At 53.7% G+C, this 20,481-nt stretch overlaps 1 protein-coding gene across 1 annotated transcript in view; it reads right to left on the minus strand.

Moving 5' to 3' along the window:
- The window catches only part of LOC142250060 (uncharacterized), a 169,287-nt gene extending 150,178 nt beyond the window's left edge, over positions 1-19,109 (minus strand). Inside the window, exons 1-2 of the mRNA XM_075322121.1 lie at positions 18,937-19,109; positions 13,172-13,407 (exon numbers count right to left, since the gene is read on the minus strand). Coding sequence (XP_075178236.1) covers positions 13,172-13,407; positions 18,937-19,109 — 409 coding nt within the window. The remainder of the gene's footprint in view (positions 1-13,171; positions 13,408-18,936) is intronic.
- Positions 19,110-20,481: the final 1,372 nt, after the last annotated feature.

Raw genomic sequence — 20,481 nt, forward strand, 5'->3', positions numbered from 1 at the left:
CTAGGGGGCAGCACACTCCGGTGTTCCCCCGTGCGCCCGTCCGCGACCTCTCCTTGTCGGGACAGCCCGTCTGCGTTACCGTGGTCACGGCCCCTTTTGTGGCGAATGGTGAAGTCGTATTGCTGGAGCGCAAGGCTCCATCGCAACAATCGCCCATTCGTCCCAGAGACGGTGTGCAACCAGCTGAGGGGATTGTGGTCCGTCTCCACGATGAAGTGGCGCCCGTATAGATAGGGTTGCAGACGCTGCAGGGCCCACACTATGGCCAGGCACTCCTTCTCCATTGTAGAATAGGCCACTTCCCTTGGTAACAGCTTCCTGCTCAGGTACAAGACTGGGTGCTCTTGGCTCGCAGAGTCCACCTGGCTGAGCACCGCACCGAGGCCGAAGTCACTGGCGTCGGTCTGTACTACAAACGGCCGCGTGAAGTCGGCTGCCTGTAGCACGGGCGGGCTGGACAGGGCGTCCTTTAGGGCCCGGAAGGCTGTCTCGCAGTCCACTGTCCAATCGACTGCAGAGGGCAGCTTCTTCTTGGTGAGGTCCGTCAAGGGCTTTGCCAGGCTACTATAGCATGGAACAAACCTCCTATAGTACCCAGCGGTCCCCAAGAAGGACATCACCTGCTTCTTGGTCCTGGGGGTGGGCCAGGATGCGATGGCCTCCACTTTCTCAGGCTCGGGCTTCAGCGTTCCCCCACCTACCCGGTGACCGAGGTACTGGACCTCGCTCATGGCCAGCTGACACTTTCCCGGCTTGATGGTCAAACCTGCCCGGTGGATCCGCCTGAGCACCTGTGCTAGATGCTCTAGGTGGTCCTCCCAGGTGGGACTGAAGACGGCAATGTCATCCAGGTACGCGGCCGCGTACCCTTCAAGTCCCTTGAGCAGGGTGTTGACCATCCGCTGGAAAGTGGCAGGGGCATTCCTCATCCCGAATGGCATCACCGTGGACTCGTACAGTCCAAATGGGGTAATAAAGGCAGAGCGTTCCCTGGCCTTGCGAGTCAGGGGGATCTGCCAATATCCCCGGCTCAGGTCCATGATGGTCAGGTACTGAGCCCCGGCCAACTGATCGAGCAGGTCATCGATGCGTGGCATTGGGTACGCATCGGCGACCGTGACAGCATTGAGCCCCCTGTAGTCCACGCAGAACCGAGTGGTTCGGTCCTTCTTAGGGACGAGGACTACAGGCGAGGCCCAAGCGCTGTTGGATGCCTGGATCACCCCCAGCTTCAGCATCTCGTCAATCTCCTGGCGCATGTGTTGCTGCACCTCCAGGGAGACCCGATATGCTGAACGCCGGATCGGGGGATGATCCCCAGTGTCCACGTGATGGACAGCCAAGTCAGTCCTTCCGGGCTGGTTGGTAAACAACCCCCGGAAGGGGAGTAGGGTGGCCCACAGCTGGGACCGTTGGTCCTCCAAGAGCTGGTGGCCAACCTCCACATCCTCAATGGATCCGCCTGCCCTAACCTGGGCTAGCATATCCAAGAGGGTTTCCGCTTCTCCCTCCTCGGGCAGGTTGCACACAGGGAGTGCACATGCCTCCCGCTCATGATGTGCCTTCATCATGTTCACATGGAAGGGCTTCCGCCTTCCACGGGCAGGGTCCAGGGTGACCAGGTACGTCACAGGGTTGAGCTGCTGGTACACGAGGTATGGGCCTTCCCAGGCTGCCTGAAGCTTGTCCTGTGGTACGGGGACCAGTACCCACACCTCTTGACCCACTTGGTAGGTCCTCTCACAAGCGTTCTGGTCGTACCAACGCTTCTGATCGGCCTGGGCTTGAGCCATATTGTCGTGTACCAGTTGCGTCAAGGCCTGCATTTTGTCCCGGAAGCGCATGACATACTCGATAACCGACACTCCAGGGGTGGCCAAATCCCCTTCCCAAGCCTCTTTCACCAGAGCCAGGGGGCCCCGCACACGTCGCCCGTACAGGAGCTCAAACGGTGAGAATCCTGTTGAGGCCTGTGGAACCTCCCGGTAAGCAAATAACAGGTGTGGGAGATACCGCTCCCAGTCACGCCCATGGGAGTCGACCAACATCTTAAGCATCTGCTTTAAGGTGCCATTGAACCGCTCGCACAGGCCATTAGTCTGTGGATGGTACGGGCTGGCCACCAGATGTCGCACCTGGACTTGCTTACAGAGGGTCTCCATCAGCTGGGACATGAATTGGGTCCCCCGGTCGGTGAGCATTTCCTGGGGAAAACCCACTCGGGAGAAAATCTCCAGCAATGCGGTGGCCACCTTGTCAGCCCGAATGGACGACAAGGCCACTGCTTCTGGGTACCGGGTGGCATAGTCCACTACCGTCAGTATGAAGCGTTTCCCAGAGCTGCTGGGGATGGCCAGCGGGCCGACCAGATCCACAGCCACCCTCCTGAAAGGCTCATCGATGATGGGCAGAGATACCAGTGGGGCTTTGGGGCGTGGCCCCGCCTTCCCCACTCTCTGACAGGTTTCACACGAACGGCAGTAGGCAGCCACATCGGCCCCCATTTTTGGCCAGTAGAAATGCTGGTTTAACCTGGCCTTGGTCTTAGCGATCCCTAGGTGTCCGGCCATCGGAATCTCATGTGCGATCCGCAACAACTCCGTCCGGAACGGATAGGGTACCACCAACTGTCGGTCCCTGGGCCACGCCTCCGGTGAACCCTGCTGGACCGTGGCCCGGTACAGCCGTCCTTGGTCCCAGACCACTCGCTCCGGGTCCGAGTCCGAGGGAGGCTGTGCCGCCTGCTCCTTTAGAGCTTTCAGGCTGTCGTCAGCTTCTAACGCTGCCTGAAACCCCTGACCAGATGTGGCCAGAATCGACGAGACTGTCACATCTTCGGTCAGTACCCCGGGACCTGTGTCCTGGCCTCCACCTGACTCGGCTGCCACTTGGTCAGAAGGGGAAGAGCTATCGGACCTCCGGGAGGCCCCTTGGCTTCCAGCACTCCCACTGCGGGTGACAGCGGCCACAGCCGCTGCGACCGTGGGTCGTGCCTGCTCCTCCTCCGTTCCTGACCAAGTCGCCGGTTCAGGCAGACCTACCTGGCTTCCTGACACCCCGGTTGTGGGGGAACCCTGCACCGAGATCTTACCTGGGAGCACTTCCGCTCCTGGACCGGCCCCAATCTCACCTGCCTGTTCCCCCCCTGCAGCAACAGAACCCCGCTGTGAAATCTCTGGGGACCCCACATTTGCTGTGGTAGCCCCCACCCCACACACTGGTCCTCCCCCTGCAGCACCCTGCTCTCTGCTTATCCCTGCAGAGGGCAACAGATCCCAGCTCACAGGCTGATTACTTGTAGAGGCATTGTCACACCTTTCTCTGACCCCCTCCCCTGTCACAGCTGCAGCTGAGTGTGTGTCTATGGTGTCTATGCAAGCAGAAATATCAGAGTTCACTCCCTCCTCCCTTACATCATTCATAGATAACACATTAACATTGTTAGGAGTCATGTCAGTACGGGCTGAAGGTTCAGCCTTTGGGGCGGGGCCAAACTGGGAGGTTATTTGCCCCAAATCTGTCCCAAGTAGCACGTTTGCAGGGATCCGATCAGTTACCCCCACCTCCCTCACCCCTCGCCCTGCACCCCAGTCCACATAAATGTCAGCAACAGGCAGCGCCGGGTCAATGCCTCCAATCCCGGAGACAGCGAGGGTTTTTCCAGGGATCAAGTCTTGGGGGGACACCATCTCAGGCCGCACCAGAGTCACCTCCGAGGCGCTGTCTCGCAGTCCTATGGTCACAGACCGGCCGACGGTGACAGGTTGGAAGCTGTCCAGGGACCTACCACCACCCCCACCCACACAATACACCTTGGGCGGCCCTTGGGACGGGGACGGAGCCGGGGCCTTGGGACGCTGAGGGCACATGGCCTTGAAGTGTCCAGGTAGGTTGCACTGGTGGCACCGTCTTGGTTCTGCCACGGGCCTGGAGAGGGGAGTTGAGGGGGACACCCCCTGCAGTCTAGGGGCAGGTGGGGCAGTCGCAGAATTCATCTTACCCCCTCTCCAGGTGCTGCTGGTGGCCGCTCTCCTGGCCTCAGGGGCCCGGTTGTTGGTGTAGTCATCGGCAAGGGCAGCTGTAGCCGTGGACCCCTTTGGCTTCTGGTCTCGGATGAACTGGCGGAGATCCTCAGGGCAGTTCCACAAGAGTTGCTCCGTGATGAACAAGTCCAGGATCTCCGGTCCGGTGGAAAGCTGCAGGCCTTGGGTCCAGTGGTCGGCAGCTCGGGCAAGTGCCCGCCGGTGGTCAGCCCAGGAGTCCTTTGGTCCCTTCTGCAGCGTCCGGAACTTCTTGCGGTAGGACTCCGGGGTGAGGTTGTACTGTTGGATCAGGGCCCGCTTGATGGTGTCGTAGCCCTGATCCGCCTCAGCAGGCAAGTCCCCAAGGATATCCAGGGCCTTACCCCTTAAACGGGGGGTCAGGTATTTGGCCCACTGGTCCTTGTTCAGATGATGCTGCAAGCAAGTCCGTTCAAAAGCAGTCAAGAAAGAGTCCAAGTCTCCATCCTTCTCCAGCACTGGGAAGTCCTCAACACGGACCTTTGGAAGTTTGGTGTCTGGAAGGTCACGGGTGGCTGATGAGGGCCGGAGCTGAGCTAGCTGCAGCTGGTAGTTACGCTCTGCCTGGCGCTCTTCACGCGCTGCTTGCCGCTCACGCTCGGCCATGAGTTCCTTGTAGCCCTCCCGGTCTCCAGCCTGGCGTAGGGCCATAGCCATTTGAAGAAGGCTATCCGAGCCTCCCAGGCTCGGTGGAATGGCACGTGGTGATCTGCGGCCCGCTGCGGAGCCTGGTGCTTCACTGTCCATTGCAGAGCGGAGGGCTGGCGTCTGGCTCGTTGAGGACCCTTGGGCGAGCTGCTCCTCATCTTGTCCAGCAGTGCCCGGTTGTGCAATGTCCTCTGCAGAGCTGTTTTCTGGCGTCGAGCTCCTGGAGGACTCGTGGACAACCTCCTCATCGTCTCTGGCCTGAGCATTGGCCATTCCTTTGGCTTTGCTCCTGGTGCTCTCAGCCATTCTTGCAGACTTTTGGTCACTGACACAGAACTGACACCTGATGCCTCCACACACCTTACAGTATCTGCACTCTGACACTCTAGTGTTGAGCTAGTCTGAAGACCCCAGCAGCCACAGCTGCTGCAGGCAGTCTTTAGTGTCTGGGAGTATGGGTCTCACACTCACACACACTATTATCTCGATCCCACCGCTTGCCACCAATATGTCACAAACCACCGGGGGGTCACTCAGAAATCCCCCGCGCTGGCTACCAGTACGTCACAATCGGGGGGTAGCAAGGGGGCGTCCCCCTCCTTTATACCTCCCGACCGACAGACAGAGCACGTGACGCGCTCTCTAGCGCCCCTCTTATAGTCAGGCCAATTATGGAATTGCCCGACCATAGGCAAGGAGGCCGCTATACTACTTATGCCGATTATTGAAGGGCCCCCGGCGAGAGAAGGGTATATATTCCCCCGACCTCCGCGGGCGGAATATATAAACTCTCCCCGAATCTCACTGGCCTCCCCACAATAATCCTTGGCACAACTCGCTGCCACCAACCGATTTACGGTAACTATTAGCCGAACACACGGACGTGGGATTCAAGATCGAGATAACAGAACAGCCCAAGATTAATTATATAATTTAATCGCCTAAAGCACACTAGAAACTACAATATATACAATAGGGAATCTACAGAATATACATATGTCAGAGTACAGTTACAGATAAAGCATGGTTTACAACAGGTATGCAATTCAATCAGTTACCTTGTGCGTCTGGCCACAGGGGGGCGCTGTAGACCAGGTTTCCAGGAACTCTCTCACAGGTCTGTCCCAACCAGGCCCCCGAGCAGAAGAACACTGGAAAATGGCCGAAGTAGGGTTATCAACCTGGGCAGATCCAGGTCCCCTCCTACCTTAGTGACCTCACAGGGAAGCACTGCCACTCCCCCTGCATGGATCAGAATTATCCAGCAAAGGGGATATTGGCCATAACTTTGCCTGGGAGCGTCGTAGGCAGACGCCAATGCTCTCATTGTGACAGTTATGAATTTAGCTACAGAACGAGGGGACTCATGACCTGTCTACGAGTTCCCATATGGCTGATATCACGCCTGGGGTATTTCCCAAGCTCCCCCTTCCATAAAAAAGGTGTGCCAGCATCGTCCGCCTGCGCAAACACCATTTTTATGGTTGCCATATTTATCGGAGATATGGCTTGCGAGATATGAACCATTTTTTACTGGAGTCGTTCTGTCTGGCTACTTCCAAGCCTTGCTAATGAGATACAACTCTTGTTACAGGGTGACGGCAGGGAGCCATCCTGTGTCCATTGTCCGCACATCATCTCATCTCCATATCAGAGGAGATGGCTGTTGGAGGTGTAAGTGGGATGTGACACCTCCACAGATGCTGGACATTTGGGAACAAGGAGGGAGGGGGGCACTGCCAGGGAGTGATGAGAGCAATTATGACTTCTAGTCATAATTCCTCTTCATATCCCAGGATTTACCTCACACCTCCCCCCTTTTGAGGGCGCTAGGGGGCAGCACACTCCGGTGTTCCCCCGTGCGCCCGTCCGCGACCTCTCCTTGTCGGGACAGCCCGTCTGCGTTACCGTGGTCACGGCCCCTTTTGTGGCGAATGGTGAAGTCGTATTGCTGGAGCGCAAGGCTCCATCGCAACAATCGCCCATTCGTCCCAGAGACGGTGTGCAACCAGCTGAGGGGATTGTGGTCCGTCTCCACGATGAAGTGGCGCCCGTATAGATAGGGTTGCAGACGCTGCAGGGCCCACACTATGGCCAGGCACTCCTTCTCCATTGTAGAATAGGCCACTTCCCTTGGTAACAGCTTCCTGCTCAGGTACAAGACTGGGTGCTCTTGGCTCGCAGAGTCCACCTGGCTGAGCACCGCACCGAGGCCGAAGTCACTGGCGTCGGTCTGTACTACAAACGGCCGCGTGAAGTCGGCTGCCTGTAGCACGGGCGGGCTGGACAGGGCGTCCTTTAGGGCCCGGAAGGCTGTCTCGCAGTCCACTGTCCAATCGACTGCAGAGGGCAGCTTCTTCTTGGTGAGGTCCGTCAAGGGCTTTGCCAGGCTACTATAGCATGGAACAAACCTCCTATAGTACCCAGCGGTCCCCAAGAAGGACATCACCTGCTTCTTGGTCCTGGGGGTGGGCCAGGATGCGATGGCCTCCACTTTCTCAGGCTCGGGCTTCAGCGTTCCCCCACCTACCCGGTGACCGAGGTACTGGACCTCGCTCATGGCCAGCTGACACTTTCCCGGCTTGATGGTCAAACCTGCCCGGTGGATCCGCCTGAGCACCTGTGCTAGATGCTCTAGGTGGTCCTCCCAGGTGGGACTGAAGACGGCAATGTCATCCAGGTACGCGGCCGCGTACCCTTCAAGTCCCTTGAGCAGGGTGTTGACCATCCGCTGGAAAGTGGCAGGGGCATTCCTCATCCCGAATGGCATCACCGTGGACTCGTACAGTCCAAATGGGGTAATAAAGGCAGAGCGTTCCCTGGCCTTGCGAGTCAGGGGGATCTGCCAATATCCCCGGCTCAGGTCCATGATGGTCAGGTACTGAGCCCCGGCCAACTGATCGAGCAGGTCATCGATGCGTGGCATTGGGTACGCATCGGCGACCGTGACAGCATTGAGCCCCCTGTAGTCCACGCAGAACCGAGTGGTTCGGTCCTTCTTAGGGACGAGGACTACAGGCGAGGCCCAAGCGCTGTTGGATGCCTGGATCACCCCCAGCTTCAGCATCTCGTCAATCTCCTGGCGCATGTGTTGCTGCACCTCCAGGGAGACCCGATATGCTGAACGCCGGATCGGGGGATGATCCCCAGTGTCCACGTGATGGACAGCCAAGTCAGTCCTTCCGGGCTGGTTGGTAAACAACCCCCGGAAGGGGAGTAGGGTGGCCCACAGCTGGGACCGTTGGTCCTCCAAGAGCTGGTGGCCAACCTCCACATCCTCAATGGATCCGCCTGCCCTAACCTGGGCTAGCATATCCAAGAGGGTTTACGCTTCTCCCTCCTCGGGCAGGTTGCACACAGGGAGTGCACATGCCTCCCGCTCATGATGTGCCTTCATCATGTTCACATGGAAGGGCTTCCGCCTTCCACGGGCAGGGTCCAGGGTGACCAGGTACGTCACAGGGTTGAGCTGCTGGTACACGAGGTATGGGCCTTCCCAGGCTGCCTGAAGCTTGTCCTGTGGTACGGGGACCAGTACCCACACCTCTTGACCCACTTGGTAGGTCCTCTCACAAGCGTTCTGGTCGTACCAACGCTTCTGATCGGCCTGGGCTTGAGCCATATTGTCGTGTACCAGTTGCGTCAAGGCCTGCATTTTGTCCCGGAAGCGCATGACATACTCGATAACCGACACTCCAGGGGTGGCCAAATCCCCTTCCCAAGCCTCTTTCACCAGAGCCAGGGGGCCCCGCACACGTCGCCCGTACAGGAGCTCAAACGGTGAGAATCCTGTTGAGGCCTGTGGAACCTCCCGGTAAGCAAATAACAGGTGTGGGAGATACCGCTCCCAGTCACGCCCATGGGAGTCGACCAACATCTTAAGCATCTGCTTTAAGGTGCCATTGAACCGCTCGCACAGGCCATTAGTCTGTGGATGGTACGGGCTGGCCACCAGATGTCGCACCTGGACTTGCTTACAGAGGGTCTCCATCAGCTGGGACATGAATTGGGTCCCCCGGTCGGTGAGCATTTCCTGGGGAAAACCCACTCGGGAGAAAATCTCCAGCAATGCGGTGGCCACCTTGTCAGCCCGAATGGACGACAAGGCCACTGCTTCTGGGTACCGGGTGGCATAGTCCACTACCGTCAGTATGAAGCGTTTCCCAGAGCTGCTGGGGATGGCCAGCGGGCCGACCAGATCCACAGCCACCCTCCTGAAAGGCTCATCGATGATGGGCAGAGATACCAGTGGGGCTTTGGGGCGTGGCCCCGCCTTCCCCACTCTCTGACAGGTTTCACACGAACGGCAGTAGGCAGCCACATCGGCCCCCATTTTTGGCCAGTAGAAATGCTGGTTTAACCTGGCCTTGGTCTTAGCGATCCCTAGGTGTCCGGCCATCGGAATCTCATGTGCGATCCGCAACAACTCCGTCCGGAACGGATAGGGTACCACCAACTGTCGGTCCCTGGGCCACGCCTCCGGTGAACCCTGCTGGACCGTGGCCCGGTACAGCCGTCCTTGGTCCCAGACCACTCGCTCCGGGTCCGAGTCCGAGGGAGGCTGTGCCGCCTGCTCCTTTAGAGCTTTCAGGCTGTCGTCAGCTTCTAACGCTGCCTGAAACCCCTGACCAGATGTGGCCAGAATCGACGAGACTGTCACATCTTCGGTCAGTACCCCGGGACCTGTGTCCTGGCCTCCACCTGACTCGGCTGCCACTTGGTCAGAAGGGGAAGAGCTATCGGACCTCCGGGAGGCCCCTTGGCTTCCAGCACTCCCACTGCGGGTGACAGCGGCCACAGCCGCTGCGACCGTGGGTCGTGCCTGCTCCTCCTCCGTTCCTGACCAAGTCGCCGGTTCAGGCAGACCTACCTGGCTTCCTGACACCCCGGTTGTGGGGGAACCCTGCACCGAGATCTTACCTGGGAGCACTTCCGCTCCTGGACCGGCCCCAATCTCACCTGCCTGTTCCCCCCCTGCAGCAACAGAACCCCGCTGTGAAATCTCTGGGGACCCCACATTTGCTGTGGTAGCCCCCACCCCACACACTGGTCCTCCCCCTGCAGCACCCTGCTCTCTGCTTATCCCTGCAGAGGGCAACAGATCCCAGCTCACAGGCTGATTACTTGTAGAGGCATTGTCACACCTTTCTCTGACCCCCTCCCCTGTCACAGCTGCAGCTGAGTGTGTGTCTATGGTGTCTATGCAAGCAGAAATATCAGAGTTCACTCCCTCCTCCCTTACATCATTCATAGATAACACATTAACATTGTTAGGAGTCATGTCAGTACGGGCTGAAGGTTCAGCCTTTGGGGCGGGGCCAAACTGGGAGGTTATTTGCCCCAAATCTGTCCCAAGTAGCACGTTTGCAGGGATCCGATCAGTTACCCCCACCTCCCTCACCCCTCGCCCTGCGCCCCAGTCCACATAAATGTCAGCAACAGGCAGCGCCGGGTCAATGCCTCCAATCCCGGAGACAGCGAGGGTTTTTCCAGGGATCAAGTCTTGGGGGGACACCATCTCAGGCCGCACCAGAGTCACCTCCGAGGCGCTGTCTCGCAGTCCTATGGTCACAGACCGGCCGACGGTGACAGGTTGGAAGCTGTCCAGGGACCTACCACCACCCCCACCCACACAATACACCTTGGGCGGCCCTTGGGACGGGGACGGAGCCGGGGCCTTGGGACGCTGAGGGCACATGGCCTTGAAGTGTCCAGGTAGGTTGCACTGGTGGCACCGTCTTGGTTCTGCCACGGGCCTGGAGAGGGGAGTTGAGGGGGACACCCCCTGCAGTCTAGGGGCAGGTGGGGCAGTCGCAGAATTCATCTTACCCCCTCTCCAGGTGCTGCTGGTGGCCGCTCTCCTGGCCTCAGGGGCCCGGTTGTTGGTGTAGTCATCGGCAAGGGCAGCTGTAGCCGTGGACCCCTTTGGCTTCTGGTCTCGGATGAACTGGCGGAGATCCTCAGGGCAGTTCCACAAGAGTTGCTCCGTGATGAACAAGTCCAGGATCTCCGGTCCGGTGGAAAGCTGCAGGCCTTGGGTCCAGTGGTCGGCAGCTCGGGCAAGTGCCCGCCGGTGGTCAGCCCAGGAGTCCTTTGGTCCCTTCTGCAGCGTCCGGAACTTCTTGCGGTAGGACTCCGGGGTGAGGTTGTACTGTTGGATCAGGGCCCGCTTGATGGTGTCGTAGCCCTGATCCGCCTCAGCAGGCAAGTCCCCAAGGATATCCAGGGCCTTACCCCTTAAACGGGGGGTCAGGTATTTGGCCCACTGGTCCTTGTTCAGATGATGCTGCAAGCAAGTCCGTTCAAAAGCAGTCAAGAAAGAGTCCAAGTCTCCATCCTTCTCCAGCACTGGGAAGTCCTCAACACGGACCTTTGGAAGTTTGGTGTCTGGAAGGTCACGGGTGGCTGATGAGGGCCGGAGCTGAGCTAGCTGCAGCTGGTAGTTACGCTCTGCCTGGCGCTCTTCACGCGCTGCTTGCCGCTCACGCTCGGCCATGAGTTCCTTGTAGCCCTCCCGGTCTCCAGCCTGGCGTAGGGCCATAGCCATTTGAAGAAGGCTATCCGAGCCTCCCAGGCTCGGTGGAATGGCACGTGGTGATCTGCGGCCCGCTGCGGAGCCTGGTGCTTCACTGTCCATTGCAGAGCGGAGGGCTGGCGTCTGGCTCGTTGAGGACCCTTGGGCGAGCTGCTCCTCATCTTGTCCAGCAGTGCCCGGTTGTGCAATGTCCTCTGCAGAGCTGTTTTCTGGCGTCGAGCTCCTGGAGGACTCGTGGACAACCTCCTCATCGTCTCTGGCCTGAGCATCGGCCATTCCTTTGGCTTTGCTCCTGGTGCTCTCAGCCATTCTTGCAGACTTTTGGTCACTGACACAGAACTGACACCTGATGCCTCCACACACCTTACAGTATCTGCACTCTGACACTCTAGTGTTGAGCTAGTCTGAAGACCCCAGCAGCCACAGCTGCTGCAGGCAGTCTTTAGTGTCTGGGAGTATGGGTCTCACACTCACACACACTATTATCTCGATCCCACCGCTTGCCACCAATATGTCACAAACCACCGGGGGGTCACTCAGAAATCCCCCGCGCTGGCTACCAGTACGTCACAATCGGGGGGTAGCAAGGGGGCGTCCCCCTCCTTTATACCTCCCGACCGACAGACAGAGCACGTGACGCGCTCTCTAGCGCCCCTCTTATAGTCAGGCCAATTATGGAATTGCCCGACCATAGGCAAGGAGGCCGCTATACTACTGATGCCGATTATTGAAGGGCCCCCGGCGAGAGAAGGGTATATATTCCCCCGACCTCCGCGGGCGGAATATATAAACTCTCCCCGAATCTCACTGGCCTCCCCACAATAATCCTTGGCACAACTCGCTGCCACCAACCGATTTACGGTAACTATTAGCCGAACACACGGACGTGGGATTCAAGATCGAGATAACAGAACAGCCCAAGATTAATTATATAATTTAATCGCCTAAAGCACACTAGAAACTACAATATATACAATAGGGAATCTACAGAATATACATATGTCAGAGTACAGTTACAGATAAAGCATGGTTTACAACAGGTATGCAATTCAATCAGTTACCTTGTGCGTCTGGCCACAGGGGGGCGCTGTAGACCAGGTTTCCAGGAACTCTCTCACAGGTCTGTCCCAACCAGGCCCCCGAGCAGAAGAACACTGGAAAATGGCCGAAGTAGGGTTATCAACCTGGGCAGATCCAGGTCCCCTCCTACCTTAGTGACCTCACAGGGAAGCACTGCCACTCCCCCTGCATGGATCAGAATTATCCAGCAAAGGGGATATTGGCCATAACTTTGCCTGGGAGCGTCGTAGGCAGACGCCAATGCTCTCATTGTGACAGTTATGAATTTAGCTACAGAACGAGGGGACTCATGACCTGTCTACGAGTTCCCATATGGCTGATATCACGCCTGGGGTATTTCCCAAGCTCCCCCTTCCATAAAAAAGGTGTGCCAGCATCGTCCGCCTGCGCAAACACCATTTTTATGGTTGCCATATTTATCGGAGATATGGCTTGCGAGATATGAACCATTTTTTACTGGAGTCGTTCTGTCTGGCTACTTCCAAGCCTTGCTAATGAGATACAACTCTTGTTACAGGGTGACGGCAGGGAGCCATCCTGTGTCCATTGTCCGCACATCATCTCATCTCCATATCAGAGGAGATGGCTGTTGGAGGTGTAAGTGGGATGTGACACCTCCACAGATGCTGGACATTTGGGAACAAGGAGGGAGGGGGGCACTGCCAGGGAGTGATGAGAGCAATTATGACTTCTAGTCATAATTCCTCTTCATATCCCAGGATTTACCTCACAATCATATTTAATTTTATACGAAATTTAGCTTAAAAAGAAAAGTAAAACAATTTTAACAAACAAAACCGAAAAATGATAAAATCATTTAAAAATTTTTTTAAAAAAACATATCGTATGGTCACAAGTAGTCTTTCCTCAGCAGAAACACATTTACGGAATCTTGTCTTTTGAAAGGTAATATTAGGACGAAGCTCAGCCAAAAGAATATCGTAAGTGGATATGGACATCCTGGTATATTTATAGAATTTTTCTGAATGTTGCCGGAGATCCGCATACAGACGAGAAAAATGACCTTTGACATGTCTTTTGGAAATCAAAGGGTGCAAACAAAACCTATGTCGCCTGGTTGGCCTATAATCGTTAGGATATGGTTCACCAAAGCATCATGAAATGAGCCACAAAAATAGAACTTGCTCAGTTTGACTGAGACGCGACATCAAACCGGCCTCCTGAGACATTGCGCTAAAAGTGAGCTGAAGGATGTCAGCTTGCGATCACTCAAATCAAGAAACAACAATGCAGACAAGTGTGGCCCATTACCCCTTTATATGTTAGTTTAAAGGCCAACAACAGATGTAATACATTACCACTCAGGAAAGATAAGTGACTTTGGCAAAGCAAACGCATTAAAGATGAGAAAGATATGTTGGAAACACAACAGATCGCAACACAAACGCATATAAATCGCATAGGACATGTAGCGAGACACATGGACACAAGGAACACAATTGCAAACAAATCGCATCACAAACTGAAGAGAGAAATTTGATCCTGAAGCTCTAGCGCTAACAACAAGCAGAAGATACGCACATGCATCTCATAACGCTCGACTCACATATGCATCCCATACTCGCTGCGATTTTTTTAACGCTAATGGAGAAGAGGCCTGCGTGTGATCTGCGTGTGATATGCGTACAGTGTGTGTTTTTTTCCTCACATAGCATCCGTATGACATGTGAGCGTCATGCGAGTGCTATGTGAGTTTTTAGGTAAGCAGTGTAGGGCTGGCTACGGGAGAAATCTCCTGTAAAACCAGTCCTGGCCGGGGGTACCTGCACTCAGCTCCAGAGCTGTAACCTGAGCTCCAGCGTTCTGCCTGATCTGTCTGCAGCTATGCTGACCTGAACAGCAATCGCCGGGGAATCCATCACTCGGTGCTCACTGTTCAGGCTGCACTCTGGAGCTCAGGTGACAGCTCTGGAGTCAGTGCATGTAACCGCGGCCAGGACTGGTTTTACAGGAGATTCCTCCGGTAGCCAGTCTGACGCAGTATGCAAGTGTCAGGATCCGTGTGACATGCGCATGCCACCCGGATTCTGACTTGCATGGGGGTGAGAGAGCTGAGAATCGCATCAAATCGCAGCATGCTGCAATTTCAAGGAGAGCCCGTGTATCGTCTGAGAAAAACAGGGAAATGGAGACAGCATCATTAGAAACCATTTGCAAGATTGCAATCCGATTCTCAATGCGATGGAATTTGGAGAAAAAAAACGCTAGTGGAGAAGAGGCCTTATTCTGGTCTGCCGTTTATAAACAGCAGGCAGAAATAAGTGAATAACGCCCCCCAGCGTCAGAAAATCTCCGGGGTTTCAGGGCTAGCTGAGACCCTGGAGATCATGATTCAGAACAGTTTTTCCGGTCCCCGCTCACGTGATCACAGGTATACACCGTATACAGATGATCACGTTACAGTAAATGACAGCGCCGGTAAAAAATTATTTATCTCCCATCTGGCATGAACAAACATGATAAATCTCCTCCCCGGTCCCCCGGTGTCGCCAAAGTGCCCCCCCTGATGCCCTCCCATAAATCCAAGATGGCCGCGCGCACAGCAGCGCGCCGGCCGCATTCACCCTACTCCTCTGATTTATGTCGCATGTGCCATGACACATGCGACAGAAAACTCCTCCCCAGGCCCTGCCAGGTCACCCCCTATAACCCCACCGGTGTTCCCCGGTGTCCCACGGTACCTGTGCAGCGTTGATCCCCCCACGGCTCTCTCCTTCACAATAGACGCTGCCGCATGCACAGAGCGGCTGTCAGCTCAGCTTCCTGTGTTCAGACACAGTGAGTGGTGGTTATGCATCTGTAAGCTAAATGGGCGGCACGGTGGCTCAGTGGTTAGCACTGCAGTCTTGCAGCGCTGAGGTCCTGGGTTTAATTCTCACCAAGGACACCATCTGCAAGGAGTTTGTATGTTCTCCCCGTGTTTGCGTGGGTTTCCTTCAGGTACTCCGGTTTTCTCCCACACTCCAAAGACATACAGTGCTATGGAATTAATAACGCTATATAAATGAATAAATTATTATTATTACTGCAATGCCCTGCTCATGAGGTAAGGAACATAATTTATCAGGAGAGCTATATACTACATTTCCAAATGGAGGGATTTGCTTTTATAGTTTCCCTGCTGAACGACTACCAAACATGAGAGTCCGTTATACGCCACAAGAAAACACATCTAAATAGCGAGCTCTGTTGTTAAGTATTCATTCAGCTGGATAACTGGACTTAAAGGGGTATTCCATCTCCAAGATCCTATCCCCAATATACAGTAGGTGGAATAGCAATAATATCAGCAAATACCAATATTTGGAAATGTAGAATAGTTCTCTTGATTAGGCATGCCCTTACCTCATGAGCAGGGCATTGCAGCTTTGGTAGCAACCATTACGACATGGACTCTGCTGCTGTGGACCCGGGGAGAGTGAGTGCAGATTCATTGCACTTACACTTCTCACATGAAGGGTCTGCACTCCTAGAAAATGGGGGATACGTTCCCTGAGTGTCTCCCCCCATATTCTAGACGGTCCAGAGTCGTCGTGGGACCCCTTTATTTTTTTTCTTACAATAAATTGGTGAAAGAGGAAATGTTTTGGGGACTGTTTTTTCCAATAAATTTCTTTTGTCGATTTTTTTTTTGTTAGTACTGACAGTTTATGATGTTGGGTATCTAATAGACGCCATGACATCACAAACTGCTGGGTTTGATCTCAGGTGACTTTACAGCTAGTATCAACCCGATTTATTACCCCGTTTGCCACTGCACCAGGGCACGGGATGAACTGGGGTGAAGCGCCAGGATTGGCGCATCTAGTGGATGCGCCACGTCTGGGGTGCCTGCGGCCTGCTATTTTTAGGCTGTGAAGGCCCAATAACTATGGACCTTCCCACCCTGAGAATACCAGACCACAGCTGTCCGATTTACCTTGGCTGGTGATCCAATTTGTGTAATTATTAATATTTATAAAATAATTATAAAAAAAGAGCCTGGGGGGACCTCCACATTGGATCCCCAACCACGGTAAAGCTGCCAGCTGTGGTTTTCAGGCTACAGCCGTCTGCTTTACCCTAGCTGGCTATCAAAAATGGGGGGACCCAACTTCATTTTTTTTAACTATTTTTTAAATAGAAAAAATTAATGGGCTTCCCTGTATTTTGATTGCCAACCAAGGTAGCGACAGGCAGATGGGGGTGGCAACCCATAGCTGTCTGCTTTATCTGCGCTGAGAATCAAAAATACCGCGGAGCGCTACGTCATTTTTTTTAAAGATTTATTTTTACAGCACTGTGATGTCCAGCAATCAAAATACAGGGAAGCCCATTTTGTTTTTAGTTATTTAAATAAATAATTAAAAAAAATATATATGGGCTCCCGTTGCATTTTTTGTATTCCTAGCTAAGGGTAATCCAAGCAGCTACTGGCTGCTAACCCCCACTGCTTGGTATTACCTTCACTGGCAATGGAAAATCCAGGGAAGCATTTTTTATTTTTTTTGCCAAAATACTACAAAAAAAGGACGTGAGCTTCGCCATATTTTTGTATGCTAGCCAGGTATAGCAGGCAGGTGCTGGAAGAGTTGGATACAGCGGCAGAAGATGGCGCTTCTATGAAAGTGCCATTTTCTGAGACGGCTGCAGACTGCAATTCGCAGCAGTGGGGCTCAGAAAGCTCAGGCCAACCTGTGCTGCGGATTCCAATCCCCAGCTGCCTAGTTGTACCTGGCTGGACACAAAAATGGGGCGAAGCCTACGTCATTTGTTTTCTAATTATTTCATGAAATTCATGAAATAATAAAAAAAGGGCTTCTCTTTATTTTTGGTTCCCAGCCGGGTACAAATAGGCAACTGGGGGTTGGGGGCAGCCGTACCTGCCTGCTGTACCTGGCTAGCATACAAAAATATGGCGAAGCCCACATAATTTTTTCAGGGGGCAAAAAACTTCTGCATACAGTCCTGGATGGAGTATGCTGAACCTTGTAGTTCTGCAGCTGCTGTCTGTATGGAGAAGAGCAGACAGCAGCTGCAGAACTACAAGGCTCAGCATACTCCATCCAGGACTGTATGCAGAAGTTTTTTGCCCACCATAATAATGACGTGGGCTTCGCCATATTTTTGTATGCTAGCCAGGTACAGCAGGCAGCCACGGACTGCCTCCAACCCCCAGTTGCCTATTTGTACCCGGCTGGGAACCAAAAATATAGGGAAGCTCGTTTTTTTTAATTATTTCACTTATTTCATGAAATAATTAAAAAACTAATGACGTGGGCTTCGCCCCATTTTTGTGTCCAGCCAGGTACAACTAGGTAGCTGGGGATTGGAATCCACAGCACAGGTTAGCCCGAGGTTTCTGGGCGCCTCTGCTGCGAATTGCAGTCCGCAGCCGCCCCAGAAAATGGCGCTCTCATAGAAGCGCCATCATCTGGCGCTGTATCCATCTCTTCCAACAGCCCTGGAGCCGGGTGGCTTGTTGGGTAATCATGAGTTAATACTGGCTTTGTTTTACTAGCCAGTATTAAGCCAGAGATTCTTAATGTCAGGCACGTTTGACCCGGCCATTAAGAATCTCCAATAAAGGGTTAAAAAAAAACACCACACAGAGAAAAAATACTTTAATAGAAATAAATACACAGACACATTAGAGACTCCATGTTTATTACCCCATGTCAGCCCTCCACGATCCATGGTCTTCTGTCTTTCTCGTTCAACAAATGCAGCTCTGCTCCATCACTGCTGCAAGACGCTGCTTCCCGTGCAGCCTTCACTCCGTGAAGGCTGCACGGGAAGCAGCGTGCAGCCTTTACTCCGTGAGAGATCAGTGCTGCTGGCGGTGACAGACGCGTTACAATAGCAACAGGGCTCCAATCATGTGATTCCCGGAGCCGCGGTTAGCGGTGACGTCACCGCTAACTGCGTTGCTATGGCAACGGTGATCTCCGTTAATGACCGGCTGTGTCAGCCGGTCCCTAACGGAGTGGGGAGTCGACCGTGTGCTAGAGCATGTCGCCGGTACACGGTGATACACAAATGTGCACCGTGTACCGGAGAGTGCAATGACAGGTCCTACATGACGCGTCATAGTCATGTGACCAGTCTGTGGCCAATGAGATAATAGCCACGTGACTGGTCACATGGCTATTTTGACGTCACGATAGGTCCTGCATCACTGCTGGCAGTGCTGGTCACCGGGAGGATTCAGCGATCATCGGATGGAATTGCGGCAGGAGTCAGCGTGCAGGAGGGATCGCGGGGACCACTAAGTGTTATGGCAATGTTTATTAACTGTATGTGTACATTTATAATGCTTTTTTATGTGTTTGTGATTGCCTCCCATTATATCCTATTGGTTCGAGTTCGGTTCGTCGAACGTTCGCCGAACTGAACTCGAACGACACCTCCGTTCGACGAACCGAACTCGAGCCGAACCACGGCCAGTTCGCTCATCTCTAGTCAGGAGGACTGAGCTTGGCGACCCTGATAGTAAGAATGTGCTCAAGAGACTATGTGGTATTTGAGGAGCCCTGTACTGTGGCGGCCGGCTTCATGGAAACAACAATGGCGGGAAGTCATGGCGCCGAAAAGAGGAAAATATTGACTTACCGTGAGCGGAGCCAGTCGTCCAGGCGAGAAGATGTGTTCCGCCCAAAGAGGGGAGATGCCCTCCCCAGAAGACCACGTGGCGTGCGCTGCAAAATGAAGCTCTTCCGGAGGAGGAACACCACATCAACTTGAGGTGAGATCCTTACTGCTGAACCCTGTTTGTGTCGGTCCATGTTAAAGGGACCGACCCCTAGGTTGGACTGAGCACTTAAACAGGTGCTGCAGGACAGTTGTGTGTTAAACAGTTTGTAACGTTTAAGAAAATTTGCCCAGGGAGAGGACTCACATGTGACTTGGGCTCCCTGTGATCTACAGTTGGAAATGGTAAAGAAAGACTGTGCCTGAGAAGAGGGTGATATTGAACTTTGTATGGACTCTCCCTGAGAGTGTTCAAGTATTTGTGGAACGGTGTTAAATATTAATGTCTGGGACATTTGGACATTTTCCTTTGTATTTTCCTAATAAAGACCAGGATCTCCCAGGAAGGAATCCGGGCAGAAAATCCAGGACTTGCTGAAATGTTTTGAAAACTGTATATATATTGCATCTGTGTACGTTTTTGTTTTGTGATTTCTTCCAGGTCTGGACCTTGCCGGGACGGCTAAGGTCAAAGAGGGGAGGTATGTAAGGGGGTGGTCGAGCCCCCGTGAGAAGAAACCCCCCAGAAGACATAATATGGTTCTAAAACGTGTTTATTAATCTTTACAGTATTTTATAAGGATGTATTAGAGTTTTATGCATATTGTAATGTATAAGATGTAGCAGAGTACAGAATGTTACTATGTAGAGGTGTAGCAGTATTGAAGATGTAATGTATAGTATGTGTATTGGTATAAGGTGTAATGTTATGTAGTATATAATGAATAATGCTTAATAAGGTATTATTAGTGTTATAGGTATGCAGGTGAAAAGTTAAATCTGCCCGGAGACAGACAGGTGACAGCTGGGATTCTAGGATTAGCCAATAGGGAAAGAGCTACTGCTGAGGGAGAGAAACAGTTGCTGTGGAAACGTCAGTTAGGGCCTAGCCTGTGACAGGAACAGACGTCAGGTCTGAGGAGAAGCAGAGCCGCATGATATGGGTGACAAGAAAAGAGGGAGACCGTTACATAGAATAGTGTGACCAAGGAAAAGAAGGAACGACTGACAGAGAATGACAAGTCTGGTGCAAGACAGAGCGGGACAAGGAACGACGTGAGTGTCTTAAGCAGGTGTCCATGCGTCGTCTTGAGTAGCTTATAGCTCAGTCCAGCCATATTGGCAAAATCTCTCTAAGAGGGAAAAGACTAGAGATGAGCGAACCGGTCCCGGTTCGGCTCGAGGTTGGTTCGCCGAACGGAGGTCCCGTTCGAGTTCGGTTCGTCGAACGTTCGACGAACCGAACTCGAACTGCATAGGAAACAATGGCAGGCAATCACAAACACAGTAAAACACCTAGAAAACACCCTCAAAGGTGTCCAAAAGGTGACAAACAACTCCAACACATGGGAAAGTGACAAGGACATATACTCATGCGAAAACAAAACAGCTGGACAAGGAAAAAGA

This window comes from Anomaloglossus baeobatrachus, chromosome 8, assembly GCF_048569485.1.
Source record: "Anomaloglossus baeobatrachus isolate aAnoBae1 chromosome 8, aAnoBae1.hap1, whole genome shotgun sequence".
In the NCBI taxonomy this organism is placed as follows: Eukaryota; Metazoa; Chordata; class Amphibia; order Anura; family Aromobatidae; genus Anomaloglossus; species Anomaloglossus baeobatrachus.